Source organism: Brugia malayi (assembly GCF_000002995.4).
Source record: "Brugia malayi strain FR3 genome assembly, contig: Bm_v4_Chr3_scaffold_001, whole genome shotgun sequence".
Taxonomy (NCBI): Eukaryota; Metazoa; Nematoda; class Chromadorea; order Rhabditida; family Onchocercidae; genus Brugia; species Brugia malayi.
Window position 1 is genome coordinate 13,460,847 of NW_025062477.1, and position 17,679 is coordinate 13,478,525.

At 32.8% G+C, this 17,679-nt stretch overlaps 4 protein-coding genes across 10 annotated transcripts; 2 read left to right on the plus strand and 2 right to left on the minus strand.

Moving 5' to 3' along the window:
• Positions 1 to 21: 21 nt before the first annotated feature.
• Positions 22 to 833, minus strand: Bm3278 (D10Ertd718e protein, putative; the record flags this gene model as incomplete). The annotated part of the gene is made up of 3 exons (XM_001898626.2): positions 22 to 193; positions 432 to 606; positions 683 to 833. The coding sequence occupies 3 exons, from the start codon at positions 831 to 833 to the stop codon at positions 22 to 24; spliced, it is 498 nt and encodes a 165-aa protein (XP_001898661.1).
• Positions 834 to 1,158: 325 nt separating this feature from the next.
• On the minus strand, positions 1,159 to 1,812 carry Bm18574 (Uncharacterized protein; the record flags this gene model as incomplete). The annotated part of the gene is made up of 2 exons (XM_001898627.2): positions 1,159 to 1,411; positions 1,727 to 1,812. The coding sequence occupies 2 exons, from the start codon at positions 1,810 to 1,812 to the stop codon at positions 1,159 to 1,161; spliced, it is 339 nt and encodes a 112-aa protein (XP_001898662.1).
• A 766-nt stretch (positions 1,813 to 2,578) lies between these two features.
• Positions 2,579 to 8,769, plus strand: Bm10229 (Uncharacterized protein; the record flags this gene model as incomplete). Of its 6 annotated transcripts, XM_043081067.1 has the most annotated exons (17): positions 2,579 to 2,632; positions 2,716 to 2,794; positions 2,872 to 3,051; positions 3,139 to 3,261; positions 3,349 to 3,518; positions 3,596 to 3,722; positions 3,835 to 3,890; positions 4,001 to 4,123; positions 4,328 to 4,450; positions 4,868 to 5,122; positions 5,267 to 5,428; positions 6,589 to 6,759; positions 7,035 to 7,247; positions 7,341 to 7,496; positions 7,778 to 7,962; positions 8,182 to 8,362; positions 8,557 to 8,769. In XM_043081067.1, 17 exons carry the CDS (start codon positions 2,579 to 2,581, stop codon positions 8,767 to 8,769), a joined length of 2,571 nt encoding a protein of 856 aa, XP_042937001.1. The 6 variants fall into 6 exon arrangements, with proteins under 6 accessions (XP_042937001.1, XP_001898663.1, XP_042937002.1 ...); XM_001898628.2 differs by lacking the exon at positions 8,557 to 8,769 and having other exon boundaries at positions 8,182 to 8,377; XM_043081069.1 differs by lacking the exons at positions 2,579 to 2,632; positions 2,716 to 2,794; positions 2,872 to 3,051; positions 3,139 to 3,261; positions 3,349 to 3,518 and having other exon boundaries at positions 3,695 to 3,722.
• A 1,793-nt stretch (positions 8,770 to 10,562) lies between these two features.
• On the plus strand, positions 10,563 to 16,819 carry Bma-ppk-1 (uncharacterized protein; the record flags this gene model as incomplete). 2 transcript variants are annotated; one of them, XM_043081072.1, is made up of 15 exons in its annotated part: positions 10,563 to 10,665; positions 10,831 to 10,907; positions 11,192 to 11,337; positions 11,585 to 11,702; positions 11,866 to 12,018; positions 12,147 to 12,206; positions 12,297 to 12,536; positions 12,618 to 12,734; positions 12,878 to 12,948; positions 13,079 to 13,211; positions 13,297 to 13,381; positions 13,681 to 13,740; positions 14,519 to 14,633; positions 15,204 to 15,306; positions 16,808 to 16,819. In XM_043081072.1, 15 exons carry the CDS (start codon positions 10,563 to 10,565, stop codon positions 16,817 to 16,819), a joined length of 1,593 nt encoding a protein of 530 aa, XP_042937006.1. The 2 variants fall into 2 exon arrangements, with proteins under 2 accessions (XP_042937006.1, XP_042937007.1); XM_043081073.1 differs by lacking the exon at positions 16,808 to 16,819 and adding an exon at positions 15,762 to 15,773.
• Positions 16,820 to 17,679: the final 860 nt, after the last annotated feature.

Here is a 17,679-nt window from a genome sequence, read left to right on the forward strand (position 1 = left end):
GAGAAGGATCTTGCAAATACATTAATCGCTGCTAGGATGGACTTCTTTACTCTGTACTTGTTGCTGTTGCCCTTCAATTCCTATTTGATGTTGATTTTGTTCATTCCGAGAGAGATATGTACTGTTTCTTGCGAAACGCTTTTTAGCCCCACAGCTAAGGCATGTCCTTATCATCTGCTTCTTTCTGTTGAGTCTGATCAAAATTTTTATTAAAAGTGATAGAACTCTTTCTTGTTATTTTCCATAACAATTTATAAGCGTCTTTTCCAGAATTTTTTAAGACAAAATTTTCTAAATTTAGAGGCCTGCTACATATCCTACATTTATACACATTGGTTTTTTGCTATACTTTATACTAATTGGATCATAAATTTGTTTGAAAAAGCGAAGAACTCAGGTAGACCGATGTCAATTTGAAGTTTAATGATTACCTTACGGTAATCGACTGGGTGCCATCGGGGCGAGCAATAAAAATATTCTTGCATCGCTTACAGATAGTACGACCAAAATCTTTTTCCAGTCGTATCATTTCAACCGAGCATAGTTCTTTCATTTCACGAAGGTAAAGTTTGCTAAGCATTTCTAGACCACTGTTGCCAGAAGATTCTAAAATAATAGTATTCCCATACATTCAGAACTTTTTTGGAGGTCGGAACTGAAATCGAACATACAGGAAACTCACGTGAACAGAGTAGACTTGCTGCCATGTAAAGGTGATTACATCGATAATGGAACTCGTTTGGTTTAGGTGGTCGCGTCTTTCCATCTGTCATGAAGCCATCAATTTTGCCCCTAGAGTGTTCCTGAACAGATCTGAGTTTGTCCAAAGTCATAAACTGAAATTTGCAAGGTACATTTGACTACTGCATTCCTACAGTCAAGAACTGTCTGTAAAATTTAACTGCACGAAATCAAGTGACTGCTTGGTTCATTGTTCATACAAATACTATCAAAACAGTGTACTCTTTAATGCCATCAAAATATGAAAATAAGAGTTGGTTCTACTATTTGCACTATGCAACGAACTTGGAGGATCATTTTTTGAATATTTATTTGAATACTGAACAAAAATCAATCAACAAAAGCAAACAACAATTAATAGAGTAAGATATGAAAACGGAAATGTCTCGGATATAATTTATTGACGGTAAGAGATGATTATGACTTTTGCATCCGTTTTTCAATCTTTTCCAACAAAACTTCTATTTGAGCGTTGAGATTTGGCTGTCCCCGTTTGTTCTTTTTTAATAATGCTTTATTCATCCTTTGTTTAATTGAAGTGTATTCTTCCAAAACTTTTTGCCTCTTCTCTCTTTCCAGTTGACGTTTTTCTTTTTCAGCTTTCCGTTCTGCTGCAATTTTTTGGTAGGTAAGTTGTGCACGTTGATCAGCGTGCAAACGTCTCTTCTTCCTAAAGCATAGTATCATATATAAGAACGCTCTTATTGCAAACTGTGCTTTAAATTTCCAATGTTACTGTAAAATGCTTGTCTACTTGCGCTATAAATCCTGTCGTAATTCTATCGTTAAAGCCTAAATGTTTGCGAAAAGAATAAAATTTGTGCATGGCTTACTTCAGTTGCTATATTACGTTAAATTTTTCATTTCTTTCCCTTTCGTGTTTGCAGCAGATTGCAAAGACAGTATAACACCAGCATTATTGCTATAGAATTAAAAACTATACTAAGGAAGATTGCACTCTAAGGAATTCAAGAAAAAGCTGAACCTTTGAAGAGAACTCGAATGGCATTGATCCATAGTTGGGGAAATCTCGGATGATGGCCCAGCTTCCATACTGCTTCTTGCCATCATATCGTATCTGAAAATAGGAATTGGAATTCTACTGAACAATGTGGACATAGACAGACGTTAAAAAAGGAAGTGATTTCAATGAGTAAGCAGCAGTTCGACAACATGAGATGTTACAGAAAGAAAATATGATATAGACAAGGTCACGCAACATCCGAATTATGTAAGCATCCAACAATTCATCCCATGCAGTTTTCATGTTTGGTCGTATGGTTCTATGCGGCAAGTCCATCTTTTTATGAGCTGCAGAAGGAGTTAGTGAGGAAATGGAGATGTTTTTGTTCTCTCTGATAGGATCACTGATGGCATTCACTTTTGGTTGAAGTAATACGCTAATACAGTAAAAGTCATAAAATACGCATCATTTAGCTATCATAACCGTCATTCCATACTCCATTCCCTTTGCCATACACGCCTTCTCCAAAATCATTGCTCATTTCATTCCCAAATAATTGCCGACTTTTATTATTTCCCTCCCGTCTCCAATCATCGAAATTTCGCTCCTTACTCTTAATCAGAGTTTTCTTACTGCATATCGTAGTTATATGTTAGCTCTCTCACTGCAAGTTCACTTCTATATCCTTGGCAGCACATTATTTTGTTTTCATAGCACGCGTTACTTTCTTCCTGCATGATTATTTCTTTAAGTTTTGTGTATATTAGTTCTCTCACTGCAAGTCTCAATCACGTTATTTTGGAAATGTGAGAGAAGTTATTTTCTTAGAATTCTAGGTACGGCATTACTTTAAGATATTCGAACTATCGCTAAATGGTACTGAAACCGTTTTTGAAGAAACGCAGCGGTATTTCAGGGCGACTTATGGTAAGTTCTCGTACTACTAAACTAATTCTGGATTAAATTATTACCAGCTTATAGCACTGAACTTCTGATCTGACTTATTACAGGAAAAAATACATTATCCAATAAGCATAAATACTGCAGAACAACGGTCAACTTCATCAAATATTTCAAACGATAATGCGAGTAAGTTCAAAAACAGTAGAAATTAGAACGTTTCATTGTGCACAATTGTATGATAAACTTCTGTCACACTTTTTAAGGTAGCAATGAAGCTCAAGATTCAAATCGACCTTACACAGCTGGCACAGCCGACAGCGGTTGTCCGGAAGACGCTTGTTCAGTGGTGCTTAGTCCAAATAGTAACAGAAAAGATGACGGCGTTGAATCAGTGATTATAGACGTTACTGACTGCAGTAACAGGAATTCAGCAGTTTCATCAGGTTCATTATTTTTACTTTTCGGTGATATTGGTGAAATTGCTAGTGATATTTGTTTTTTTTTTGTTTTTTTTTGATGTATTATTTTAGAAGTTCGGGGCAACAGCGGTACGCCATCAGTAATTCATGATTTGAGCAGTTTTTCAACGAACGAAACTAACAATGCATCTGCAACATCGGATAATTTTAATGATGACCACAATGTACAAAAAAGTATTGAATTTTTCAACTGCTGTAAAGTTGTGTTAGTTTCTACCTCCATATTATTTATATTTGTCTAATCAGACAGCTTGATTTCAGTATCTACCAATACAGCAGTAGGAAGTTCGGTTAGAGGGTGTCTTGAGCCTCAAGTGCACGAGGTAATTTCGCCAGGAACCTCCGAAAATTCTCAGGACACTGATGGTACAAGATCGCGCCATTGGCGACAAGTTATCCGAGAGTTTGCATCAGAAGCAAAACAGAAGGCGGTAATTAGATTGAATTGCTGCTAATTCAACTCCTCTATTGACCCGTGATTTAATTAATTGATTTTTCGTTTTACTAGGAGTTACTTCCTTTGGAATCGATCTCTGCAAATGAAGGATCTTTATCAACTGTAAGCTCAAATAAATCGGAACAGATTTCACAAGAAATTCCACATTTCATGGATTGGCACAGGACATCCGAAAAAAGTAACTGCATATTACCTTTATTATTAATTTCGAAATATTTCAAATTCGAAAATTCAGATATACTTATCAGCTGCTATTTTTCTCTCTTAATTAGTAACAAATATCGTTTTAGAAGCACAACGAAAGTCACATACCGCACAAAAAATATTGCCAGCCATTTTTAATGAGGTTAGATTTATTTATTGCTGTAATTTTTTCTTGGTTGTATTTTTTATGAAGTTATTCATTAATAGTTTATGAAACACGAAGCTTTAAAGATTATGTTGAATTATTTGTAGAAAACACAAGATGGTATTTATGCTCATGTAAAGAAGGTTGGAAATAATGTAGAAAAAATAAACACTGTATTATTAGAAACATCTTTGGAAAATCAGCCTTCGGGACATATTCCTGGAAGAAAGGTAACATTAGCATACTAAAAAAAATTATTCTTTTTGATAGGTACTACTTTATAAACAAAACGAAGAAGTTTTTATCTCGCTTCTAAGCGAAATTCTATTATATGTTAGTAAAGATTCTTCATATTAATATGTTTGTTTGTTGGAGTGTTTTGGAGAAATAGATCTTGAAATAAAACCTAATTTTCTCAGTTCAGCTAATTACAGAAAATGCAGCAAAATGAAGCTGTCGAAAGTAGCGTGACGGAACGGAATCTTGCAAAGCAGTTGAGAGATCTCATTGTTCATGTAGACCTTGCAAAAGAATATCGCCACCATGAATATAAAAGAGTATGTACTTACCTTTTAAAACAAAAAAGTGAGGAAGGTATGTTTATTCAGCCTTGCTCAGTGTGAAGTTTTTTAGGTCTTACTATTTTCCTTCTCATACTATTTATCAGTATACATTGATTTTTATACAAGCAATAAGTATTCATTACTTATTTCAGAATGGACATGAATTCATCTGAAAAGTCTATTCCATTGTTGGTGTTTCTTTTTTCCGTTTTATATTGTATTACTGCATTGCTGTGATTCTTTCGATTATAGCACTCTGTGCTTAATTTATGGAAATGGATTATGGTAGAATCTAGCATGAATTTGGATGTTGTCATATTTCTTATGTTATGCATGAAGTGTGTTCTCTGTCAAAATATTTGTCCGTGTAGTAAGCTTTTCAGTTTAGTCTTAAAAGCAGTTAAATTTCAGTTAGAGGAAATTTTCGATCAAGCATTAGAAGAAAAAGAATATTTTCGTCAACAAGTGAATGAATTGAAAAAATATATTGCGCAGTTGGAGGAAGATAAGCAGGCACGGCAAGAAAATCTTGCTGTAAGAAAAGAGACAGAAAAAATATGTAATGCTGATATTGAACGTCTGAGACGAGAAAATGTTGTTTTGAATCGAAAGCAAAAGCAAAACGATGGCAGTGATAGTGCTTTAGTAAATACGCTTAAGGAACAGGTTAGTATATCGATTTATATTAAAATGGAGTTGAGTAAAGTTTGTTTTAACTGCCTATAAGAATAAAAGCATTTTGAAAATATGTATTCGGACAATATTATATAGAATGTTTACTGAATAAAAAAGGCTAAAGCAGTTTTTTAGATAAGCGACCTTCGTATAATGGTGAGGGATTTTGATCGGCAACGCAGTGAGTTAAAGATGCAAATCAGAAAAAGCAATACAGCTTTAAAAGAAAAGAATGAGATTATTGAGCAGTTGAAAGGTGAAAAAACACGCTTGGAAAAACGAATTGCAATCATTACGGTTTGTTACACTACATTAAGTGTTTTAGCATTCTTATTCCTGCAAACTATTTTTTAGAAGCTTAAAAATATATTTCCTTTAATATTTACAAATATTAGATTAATGCAAAAATTATACGACTTCGGACTACAAATTTTGGATTACTCACTATATTTTGGTATTCAATATTAGAAAGCTTTTTATATATCCTACTAATTATGAAAGCGTTTTTCACTCGAGAAATTATTGAAATATTGTGAATTGGTAGACGATGTGGTCGTCTTGAAACCATCCAATTTCTGAAACAATGCTTGCTTGAAATATGGTCAGATGTTGTTGTTAGAGAATTGAACTCTTTCTATTGACTGGAATTTAATCAAAATTTAACTCCTCCCTTCTTCGCCCTCACCCTTTCCATTATTGTTGGTGTATCTGGTGATCTCAGATATAAGATGGAGATTATAATCTTTGGATGATTATCATCGTTTCACTCTTGTTGGATTTTCGTTGATACTCGCCTCTGGATCATACGCAATCCACTTCTCAGATCTCAGTTTAAGAAACAATTCACTATTACATAGAATAAGAAATCACATGAATTAAAACGGTGACTTTCTTAATAATCGGTCATTATGTGCGCACCAAACTTTTAACTCCTTTCCTTGTGTTTTAGATACTGAACAACTACAGAATGATTAGCACTTATTTTAGTAACTTCTCTTGTGGTTCTAAAAAGATGACAATGGTCAACTTTGATAACCGGTCATTATGCTATCCTTTTTTAAGGATAGTACTTCGCAATTTATGACTAATTTTGAACTTATAGAAGAAGCGATTTTGTGTAACTTCATTTGTTTAATCTGAAATAAATGTGAAGTGAGCAATATGTAATAACTCATTATAAAAAAATAAAATAAGGAATAAGCATAAAATGATACGCAGTATACCACATTCGTTTAATATGCCCATTCTTGAACAGCAAGATTAAATAATTTAAAAGTCATTGCTTTTCCAACTTAAAAAAGACTTAAGACACTTGGAAAAGTGTTTCTAGTGATTTGTCTGAAGTGTGTTCAAGAAAACGATAGTTCTCTTGAATTGGTGGCTGAAATAACGAAATGAACACGTTTCTTTCGAACATTTTCTGCAAGCAAGGATTACTTTAAAAATGCCTTTTTCAGAAAAATAAAGCGGCTCTTCGAGGTCGTGTAGCTGAAAATTTTCTTTCTGCTCAGGCAGTTGCTCGAGCATCAAAGAATGCAACTGTTACGACATCCACAAAAGACTTAACTCCTCAGAATAACGAATTTTGCATAATGAATGCAGTAGATAGAGGGCGACATATCAGTCAGGTATCAAGAACAAAAGATTTTCTACTTTTTGTTCTGCTCAATGTTTTACATGTTTCAGCGAGATGAAAAATAAACTTTATAGGGCTTACTTATAGAGCAAGAATTGAAATATTGCATAGCTTAAAATTTAATCTTAGTATAGTGATTATTGGTATTGGAATTTGATATCGGAATTGAGAAAACACAAATACCATGTGTTAAATACCATATGAAAAAAATTTTAATACCATGTGTTGAAAGGATTATCTAACACAAATAAACTTAATGGACTTCAGATTAATAACGCCCCAAATGTGCAGAATACTGTAGATATTGTCGAAAATACGGACACACTAAGCGATAATGAAGATGTCGTAGCTGTTGAAAAAGAAATAACACCGGCACGTTTCGGAAAGAATGTCCGATGGAATGAACCTCTTACAACAATGACTTCTATTTCTCCATCACTTTCAGCGCGCTCTCCTCTCGACTATGCGAATCCTGACATGGTTTATTATTTATTTGCTATTTTTTAGGCGAGGAATATGTTCGCTCAAATATTATTTAAATGAAATGCCTAAAAATAACTTTTCTTTTTATAGAAGTTAATTCTAACTGAAAATAATATGGTTGGAAGAGCATCATTGTATCGCAGTGAGAAAGATTTTACTGTCTATACTCTAACTCATTGTGGTTGTCATTTTTATGAATATAGCAACACAGATACTCGTTGGATACATTCAAGCAAGCTTTATCAGGTCATTTCAGAATGATTTTTATGTGATCTCGTGTTGCGAGTATTCGCAATTTTGTAGTAGAGGCTATTTGTTAAATCTTGCCCTCTAATAACACAGGAATTGAATTAAATCAGCAAGTTTTATGCATTTAAATTTATAGTAATAATGGAAATGCTTCAACGATGAAGATTAATTTTAACTTTGGTTGTTAAAAAAAAATAAAAAATTAACTTCGGTTGTTGAATGACTTCTTAGAATTTTCTTTTCATTATATTATTATTTTAGTTCTATCTCGCTTGCAGGTAAATTATTACGGACAAGCAGGTGCAACCACTGTTGAAATGTGTGAAGGGAAATTGCTTGTTCGACACTTTTTAACTGGTCAGTTGGAAATTTATCGCGGAGGTGGTGAAACCACTTTAATGACACCCGATGGACGACGTATAGAGGTTATCAGAGATAAATCAGGATCAGTGCGAGTTGAAATGTATGTTTTTAGATTCTTAGTAAAACAGTCTTTCGGATTTATATTCGGAAATAGGACAAATGTTTCATGGAAACTTCCTACTCAAGAATTTTCTTTTCATTAATTTTAGTTCTGTTTCGCTGTATTGGAAAAGAACGGGAAGCTTGGTTTGTTTTTTCGATTTTATCTTAGGATCGGTTCATTTTACCCCACTGTTTTTTCTTAAAATCATTGTTTTAGTTATGAACTAGATGGAAGAGTTCGCATTAGAGGACGTGATGAAGCAGAAACAGAACATCGAGCAACGCAAACTTCATGCCACCGCATGGATGGTTCCTACGCTAGTCATATTATTAGTGATGATTCGATGGAATGGCGTTCACCCGATTATACGGCAAGACTGCTAACTTTTTTTGGCTTAGTTTATAGCCTTTGATGATGTTGAATTTGGACCAGGAGTTGTTACTTTGATAAATACTTTTCATTGTATTGTCGATCTTATTGATATTTCTTCTTCCATTGCCTTGCATCTTGATATATACAACAAGTTTTAAAATAATACCCAATTTCAATAACAACTGCCTATGTAATTCTCTTATTATAGGAAATTTTCAGGTGCATCGATTTAAAAATGGTGATACAAAAGTGCGTCTAAATTTAACTGATACGAGCATTACGATGCTCGTCATGGATGTTGGTACAGTGAAGCATTTATCAAATTCTTTGGATCGACGACTGCCGAAATATTGTGTCGAATGGGGTACTGTTGCTAGAAAAAGATCCCGAGTTATTGCTGCCACCCATTCTCGTGTACTTAACCAGTTGTAAATGATTTAACTTCTTTATATAATGTAATTTTCGGTTTAAAAAAAAAAAAAAAAAAAACCTTGAGTTAATTTTCTGTTATGCAAAGAAAATTGGCAACACATTAACGATGTTGATTTTTGTATAAGTTGAATAAAATTCTTTCCTGGTTGCAACTTAATTCTGGGAAAATTCGTATTTATTTTTGAACATTATGGACATAAGGTAGTACTTTTATTAGTAACTCAACAAGTTCTGGAACTTCACTGATTTCATTTCATAATGTGTATTTCTATTTTACTATGAAATAAATTTCAAATTATCATTGGTAGCAGTTGATTTGCTTTTGTTAAAAAATTATTTCATGACATGCTGATCAGCAGACACTTTTGCAACAGATTGGTAAGATGTGTGGAAGTAATAATAACGTGAATTCAATTTTGATGTGAAACTTCAACATATCTGTTTGTAATTTATGTGTGCGCGTGTATGCGAGAGTTGGCTCGCATTTTAATATGGAGGGGATGTCTTTCGGTAGAACAGACAATGCTGTTTGTTGTTGAAATTCTTCAAATGTAGTCTCATTGGGATCGTTTTGTTTGTCAAGATGCATTCATTATGATTTGGATGCCTTCTTTCTTTATCACAGATCTCATGGAGGACATCTCACATTGTTCCAACAGATAGGGGATGCTTGTGTCACCGTGGTGCAACTGCGATACCATCAGGATTCATCACTGGAGTTTGGTTTATGTCGTTCGTTTTGTCACCGGATTGGTTCCGGTATATGTTCGGATGTGGCAGTATGAGTATGAGTCATACGTACTGTGGTGTCGCATATTTCCTGTTTACACTGTTGCGGTCTCGCTGACATGTCTCACCCAAAAGGCCATCATTTCTTCGTTTTCTTCATAGCTAACAAGAAAAACCCTAACACCGGCCTTATCATCTGACTTATCTTTTGTTGAGAATCGCTATAAACACTTTGCAACACTTCTTATTATTAAACACAAGTGCGTTACACTTATCTGTCGGTTGGATAACATAAATTTCAGTTGCCGCAATACATCAAAATATTTAGAAGCGAAAGCTAGTAGCATTATTACCTATCATTTCACCAGATTCATCAATGATCAAATCACCTTTATTTATTAAAATTTAATAAAATATTATGTAAGCTCATTACAAATTAGTTTTAGTGAAAATATGGTTCATTTTTGCAGGTATTCTGACCTGAAATATTAAGGTATTACGGTTTGTTGTTTGGAGTTGTCGATATATTGCGTCCTATTATCAAAGGTATTAAAAATTTGTTTCTTTTAATTTTTTTTCTTTCTTTTGTTTCCCTTAACATGTTTTACAAAAATCATATGCGGACAAGTCTTCGTGCCTATGCATATATTTCTTCGATCTTGAGCGGCTGGAGTTGAAGATAATACGATGAATTCGTATATTTTTTATGCAATAAAATCGTGAAAAATGTTTAGCTTTATGGAATGAAGAGATAAATTTTTATTATTAAAATCCGTTTACTTACTAAAAGTTTTTCTAGTAATTTCCGTGCTACTAGTAAAGACTTTTTGTCAGATCTGAGATATAGGTTTATTTTTTAATGCTGCTTATGAATATCAGAACTGTAAAAAACCATTTTCCTAGACTGATGAAGTCAATGTTTATTAATCCAAAGAATTGACATAAGATTTGTAAGGAAAAAGTTTCAGTAATGTAATTTTAGTGCTAATTTTCTTCAGCAAATCACTGAATTAGTGTGCATCGATCAGCCACGGGCTGAGCTTGTAAAGTGCTAACAGCAGAAAATGGGTTCCAAAAAGGATGAAGTTTCTCCATCTGATATAACTTTGAATATAGATTCCGCAAAACAAATTAATGCCAGGTCATTACGTGCTAACGCTTTTTCTGGTGAGTAAATGATTATGTTGTGATGATGATAATGATAATAATGATAACAGTATTCAACAGTCTTGATTTCTCTTGTTGAGGTTGTTGGAATAAATGTAGAAGTTGAAGTCTGATATATCTTTAATCGAAGAAAAATATAGAAGTTGAAATCTGATATATCTTTAGTCGAAGAAGAGATGCGTAATCAGGAAGAGCACGAAAAGCAGAAAATTGGTCATCGACGCATAGATCGCCAGGGCGAGGTTGTTGCATTTTTAATAATAAAAGTATAAACTTTTGTTTTGGTGTACCATGTGACTATGACCACTCTATTCCATTAGATAGTGCCATCATTTTTAGCAAATATACCATTTATCCAAATCACTACCATAAACAGAGAATGCAACAAATATACATAAAACATACCGTATCGTTTTAAAGCTGTTGATTGTAGTAATAACAACACATATCGTTTTCGTCATCTGTGTCTTTAACCCTGATGAACTTGATTTTATTGATTTTATTACGACATACGAGTCATTTTAAGGTGAGCTACAAACGTGTTCCAAGCAATGCGTTGATGGGAGCAATACAACTGGGTATCGCGAATTCAATAGGTTCACTAGCTTCTATACCAAAGAGAGATCTCCTACTGCAAGATTTTGATGTCGTCCATACTGTTTCTTTTCCATCGTATGTTTTTATATAAATTTTGGCTCTGAAAGAATAATTTTGGGATGGACAGAATTTATTGACTTTATAATTAATTGTGATTTGTTATTTCATTCTTTTGCGCCATGTAATGTAATCGGACATATGTAAACTCATCAGAATTTAGGAAGAGATCTCATCTTATTGTCTGTTTAACATTGTTTAATAATGCAAATACGAACATTTCTCTTGGTGCATTAAATTTTTTGAGTAATAATTTATATTTCAGAAATGGATCACAGTCAACACCGTCTCACAGTTATGGGGATTTTCGATTTCAGACTTATGCGCCGATCGCATTTCGGACTTTTCGTGATCTTTTTGCAATCAAAACTGCTGATTTCTTGGTGAGAAGTCATTAAACAGTTTACAAAATTATTTAAGATTTTTAACTTAGTTTGTTTTGTAGTATTTATCTTTTTGAATAAAATTTTTGACAAACTTTTTGCACTTTTTTCGCATATTTCTCGATTGCACATATTCTCGCTTCATTTCACTTAGTTGTTTCAGCGTTCTGTATGTATGTTTCCATTAAAAGAGCTATCGAATGCAGGAGCATCTGGATCCATATTCTATGTCTCTCATGATGATCAGTTTATAATCAAAACGGTGCAATCTAAAGAAGCTGAATTTCTGAAGAAATTGCTTCCGGGTTATTATATGGTTAGCATATCTTGTGCTTCTAATGCTTTTTTCGCCACACTTTTTTTCTTTCGAAATCTGATGAACACAAATTATTTACGTTTTCATTTGTTAAATTTTCAAACAAACCGCAATGAGAGGTATTTCAGAATTTTAATCAAAATCCGCATACATTGTTGCCAAAATTCTTTGGACTATTTTGTTATCAGGTAACTTATTCTATATTTGGGGTTAGTTTTGAAAATGAAATTCTATAATTACATCGCATAAGATATAATTTTGTCTTTGCTGTGCTTCAGAGTCTGGGCAAAAATATCCGACTGTTACTGATGAATAACCTGTTACCTCAAACAATTATGATGCATGAAAAGTATGATTTAAAAGGATCCACCTATAAAAGGTTGGCATCGAAACACGAACGCGCAAAGGCTTCACCTACACTGAAAGATTTGGATTTCATTTCTGTGCATCCCGATGGACTACTACTTGATGTTGGCGTGCATGATGCCATTATGAAAACTATTAGCCGGGACTGCTTGGTATTTTTTCCAAATAAATGAAATTTAAAAAACACTTTTTTTCCATGATTTCCCAGAGATTAATTCCTGTTCATACTGCAGGTACTTGAAAGTTTCAAAATAATGGATTACAGCCTTCTTGTCGGTATTCACAATAAAAGCACGGCAAAAAATGCAGTTGATGCAGTTGATGGTAACGAACCATCGACTTCAAATCAGGTTTATTTTGCAACTACTTCATTTCATTTATACATTTTATTCATCTCTATGATTCCAGCATCTCTATAATTCCAGTTTCACTCTTTTTGTTTTCAATGGTAACTGAAAATTTCGTCAAGTCTTACAGCTATAAATAATTGCAGAAAACAAAAACTAAAACCGTTCGAGTGAAAAGTGAAAAATTACTCGATTCAGATTATTATAAGCCATATGAGTATGTTTCTCACATTATTTGTTTCAAACAGTTTTATTTTTTGTTGTGATTTATATTACATAAATGAAATGGGATATGTTTCAAAAAGCAAAGCAAGCATGTTTATGTTTTTATTTAAACATTGTTGCAGACAAATATCATTCCCAGCAAGAAATCAACGAGGAGATGACTTATTATTATTTCTTGGTATAATCGATATTCTTCAGAATTATAGGTTATTGAAAAAACTGGAACATACTTGGAAAAGTGTGCTTCACGATGGTGTACGTTTTCCTTTCAAAAATTTGAAGTTTCTCAGCTGATTACACAAACAGTGATGGAATATTTCCACACATTCATAAATTTCAGGATACTATTTCTGTCCATAATCCGACATTTTACGCTCAGCGTTTTATCACTTTTCTCAAATCGCATGTATTTCACATGACAGCAGGTGAGGATCGTTAATTAAACATCATTTACTTCATACTGATTATTTACGTCACATTTTCCAATTTGAATTCATTTTGTTGATGTATGCATGTGGGGAAATCTGGTGAAAGGTTCGTTGATTATTATTTTTTTATTTTCCATTTCAATAAGTATAATTCAGAAAGTAAAAAGGGTGGTTTAATTTTCTGAGGGAACAAATTTTTTGTTTCCCCTTATCGACATTTTCCAAAAAAAAAAACGTCTGATGTATAATTCTTAGCTGAAATCCAAATCACCGTATGTAGTGCATGTTTTTTGCAGCTGAGTTGGTACCCAAAGGCGGTCACACAAAGTTCAAATCGGTCGTTACATCTTATTTGGGTATTTTTAGTATCATTCTTATAGAGGACTTTTGAAAAAAACGAGAAATATTGAAATTTATATAACAACTAGATTGCATTCATAAAGTTAATTTATGAAAAAAAAAAAAAAAATTTTGTATTAACAGTTGTTAAAGTGTTGATATTATTTCTGTTTCAAGAAAACTCGAGTTTGTAGATCTTAAGTTCAAATTCTGACATCTTTTGGCTTTTTCAACACATTATTCCCCATGTGTAGTTTTTAGTTCCCTTGTAACCTCGCCAGCATAAATTTTGTTTTCTTATATAGATGGAAAGTTTTTTTCAAGTGTTGTCTTCAGCTCTGTATTTGATTTAGTTCATTTTATTTTATTTCCACGTGTGCTTGTGATTATTTGTAGTGTTAGTGATCGACACATTTTTTAGTGTTTATACTAGCAGTTAAAGACTAAAGAATGTGAACTGTAACTTTTAATTAATCCATAGTAACATGATTTTGAAACTGATAAAATGCAGTTCATAATTGATTTCTTGAGACTTATCTGACAAATAAACATGCATTTTTATGCTCTGTCATCGATTCTTAAAGGTTATTCGTAGCATGTAGGATAATATATGGGAAGAATTCATCTTACCAAATTTAGGTTGCATTTTCAAAAGTCAGGTGGATGTAGTGCCTATAAAATGGTTACTTTTGATTCAAACTTTGTATAGAAGATCCAAAATCACATACTTAGCACTAGTAAATTTCACGTTATATTGAAAGGCATGCTTTGTATTGATTATTATCCAAATTTCAGCACTTCGACACAGTCCTTCCAAGCGGTACCTCCCTAGGCGAAGTTTAACGGAAAAAGACGAAGGCGAACCAATTACAATAGTGGATACTTCACGACGACTTTTCAATAATCTGCAGTGAGTTTATTTTTTATGTATGCTCTTTTAAAGAGTGTTCATCAACGTTGAGGAAATATCTTCATTGTAAGACCCGAAGTTTTTCTTTTAATTTCGTGCAGACTCATGAAATCATTTTTTAATAATAGCTAGGTTTTTGTGAAAACAATTCTCGTCTTAAAATTTTGTATGGTTAAGAATTAAGAAACATGGAGTATGTTTCTGTTGAACAAACTTCATTGTTATTACAACTTTCAGTATGGCACTAAACTTATATATTGATTCAAATTTAAAATATCCTTTGGATAAACCGTTGTTTTATGCGCTTGATTGAGGATGAAGTAACATAATAAAGAATACTTGTTTGTCTGCCATATCATTTTTAAGTTTGTTTCAATCTAAACTAAAGTTTTAATTACTTTTTTCTAAAGTTTCTAATTACTGTTTCAACAAAAGTGTTTTAACATATATTTCAGTATCTGATGGCTGACGTTCCAGGAGGAGCAGTCGTAATTGAAAAAAGATAGTACATTTTGGGACCATTATGGATCCTTTCATTAATTTTCTTAATTCCCTTTTCAAAAACTTCAGGAAGCCGCGAGAGAAGAAAGTTGAACGTTTATTTGCTCCTGATCCCAACCCTGCGGAACTATCGGAAACCACCAAATTACATTCCTCAGAAGAAGATATTATGGTAAGCTTTTTTGAAAAGATTCGGCAATTTATAATTTTTGGATTTTAGCATAGTTGGAGACACCTTATATCATATTTTTTTTCACGCATGCTTGCTGCAGTTACTTATGTTATCTTTTTTTTTTCTTTTTTTGCTATAATCTATCGCTTTTTTTTTTTTCGAAAAGAATTTATATATCGGGTCAATGAGAAATTGAAGAAAAAAACTGTTTTATAAGCCTTGGGTTTTTCCTAATCAGGCTTTTGGTAGCTTTAATCGTGGTGCATAGACAAATTTTGTCAAATGTCATTGTAAGACACTTAAATGAGCAAGTACCTTATTGTATTTAAAAGTAGCCAGTGTTTTGAGTACAAAGCAGAATTTGCTTCCATTTGAACCAAAATTCAATCTAATATTTTAAATTTAGAGGGAGCGCTCAAGTGAACTTATTTAAAGCTTATTGTAATTATTTTCAGACACACTTTTAAACCAAGGAAACTCTGCGTTAATCTGTCGCTTGCTTCATCTATCAGTGTGTTTATGGTTTATTTTATAATAAGTGGAGGAGAGTTGAAGTATATCATTGTTAAGTGGGGAAATGTGACGGCGCTTTTGGACTATACACCGATTTCACTTTGCTGATTCACTTTTGGGAAGCTATGACTTTCTTTTTATCATCTGCTGAATTTTTTTTACAAAATTCAGATTTCAGTATGCTTATGCACACTAGATAACAGTGCTTTTTTGATTTCAGAGCACTGCAGGAAAATGAAGCTGAATAATAAGAATGTTATAGTTTATACCTATTAAATATCGCTTATTTGCTTTTTTAATAAGATCTGCTAGTAGTATTCGTTTAGCATATAATTATTTTTGAAAACTTGCATGGACCACATTGGCACATTTTTGAACTATGCTTGATTCGTTGTACTTGTTTCTAAATTAATTCATTTCCCAGTTTTCATTATTTTTCTACGTTTCTTGATTAGTGCACTTTGACTTTTTGTACACAACTTCCATCGACTTTATTGTAGTTGGGTCTTATAATTAACAATGCCATAAAGGATAAGTGCAACATGTGGTTGCTATTTATAATGCTTCCTCTTGTTCTCAATGTACATTAATCTTTTTTGTTTTATGAATGGAAAGTTTATGAATTAGCTTGACTAAATTTTATATTTTGTGTTACATTCCAATACTTTTTATAGCAAGCAAAGTCTGTTTTCACAGATATGAAACTGTTTCCTCATATCACTACATGAACTTGTGTTGCTTTTTTACATTTTAAATCTCTTTCACCTTTTTTTCTTTCACCATTTATGCATAATCAGTCGTAGTACTTTCTTTCTTTATTGCGTAGGTTGAATATAGTTTGCAAGGTAAAAGTTTTTAAGAAGTGATTTCGGAGTTTTTTTTTAAGAGGCATTCCAAATATATTTCAAGTAAAGCTTTTGGAGGACAGCGAAGACACTATTTATGAATAGTCTTTTATATTTTTTTTTCAGTTACTTTTTTTTTACAGATGAAATCTTGATGGATAAAGTTGATGGAACAACAATGAATTAATCAATTTCAGCTCCTATGCACATGAAATTCATCGTTACCTTCTCTAGCAAGATATCTTTGTTGAGTACTCCTCAACGAAAGGTTTGTTAAGAAATATAGTTTCATTCAATAGGAAATTTTGAAGAAAAAAACTACTTTAAGTCAGATGTGTCGACATTTTAAATTAAATCTCAAACTCCAGCTTATTTGTGTCTTTTTGCGGATTTATGATTGCTATTGTTTTATATATTATAAGGAGTGAGAGAGAATGTGCTTGAGGTACAGACTGAAAGGTCTGTGAGAAAAGTCTGAGGTGATCTTGTTACCGTTTTAAAGATTGCTATGTTTTAAAAATACATGCTAATTAGTCACTGCTAACTAATGTGTAGTTTGAAAAAACTGAAATTTATGCATATATTCTTGTTGAATAGTTACAGTTTTGTCAAGTGTCTTCCTTGCAATTATTAAATTATTGTTGTCCTGTAATGTATTGTAGATTTGAACACAGTTTGTCCATTCAAATAATGCAGTGTGGTTGTTTTCATGTTTGGTACAATTGATTACTTTTTATTAGTGTATCTCTGTTTATTTATATTAGCTGATTGAGAATTGTTTTGTCATGCAACAATTCGCGACTCTGTTATCTACGAGGTCTACAGGATAAATAGGGCAGACACAGTCGTAGAACTGATAGCTTTTAGGTTTTTTTTTTCGATGTTTTTTCGTTTTTTTCGATCTTAGTGACTGTAAAGTTGAGACTTTTTAAGTGGATGAAGATGAATGATTGACTATAATGTTAACTTTATGAACTCCAAAAACCAATGTAAAAACTAACCGTTTTTCTCCGAA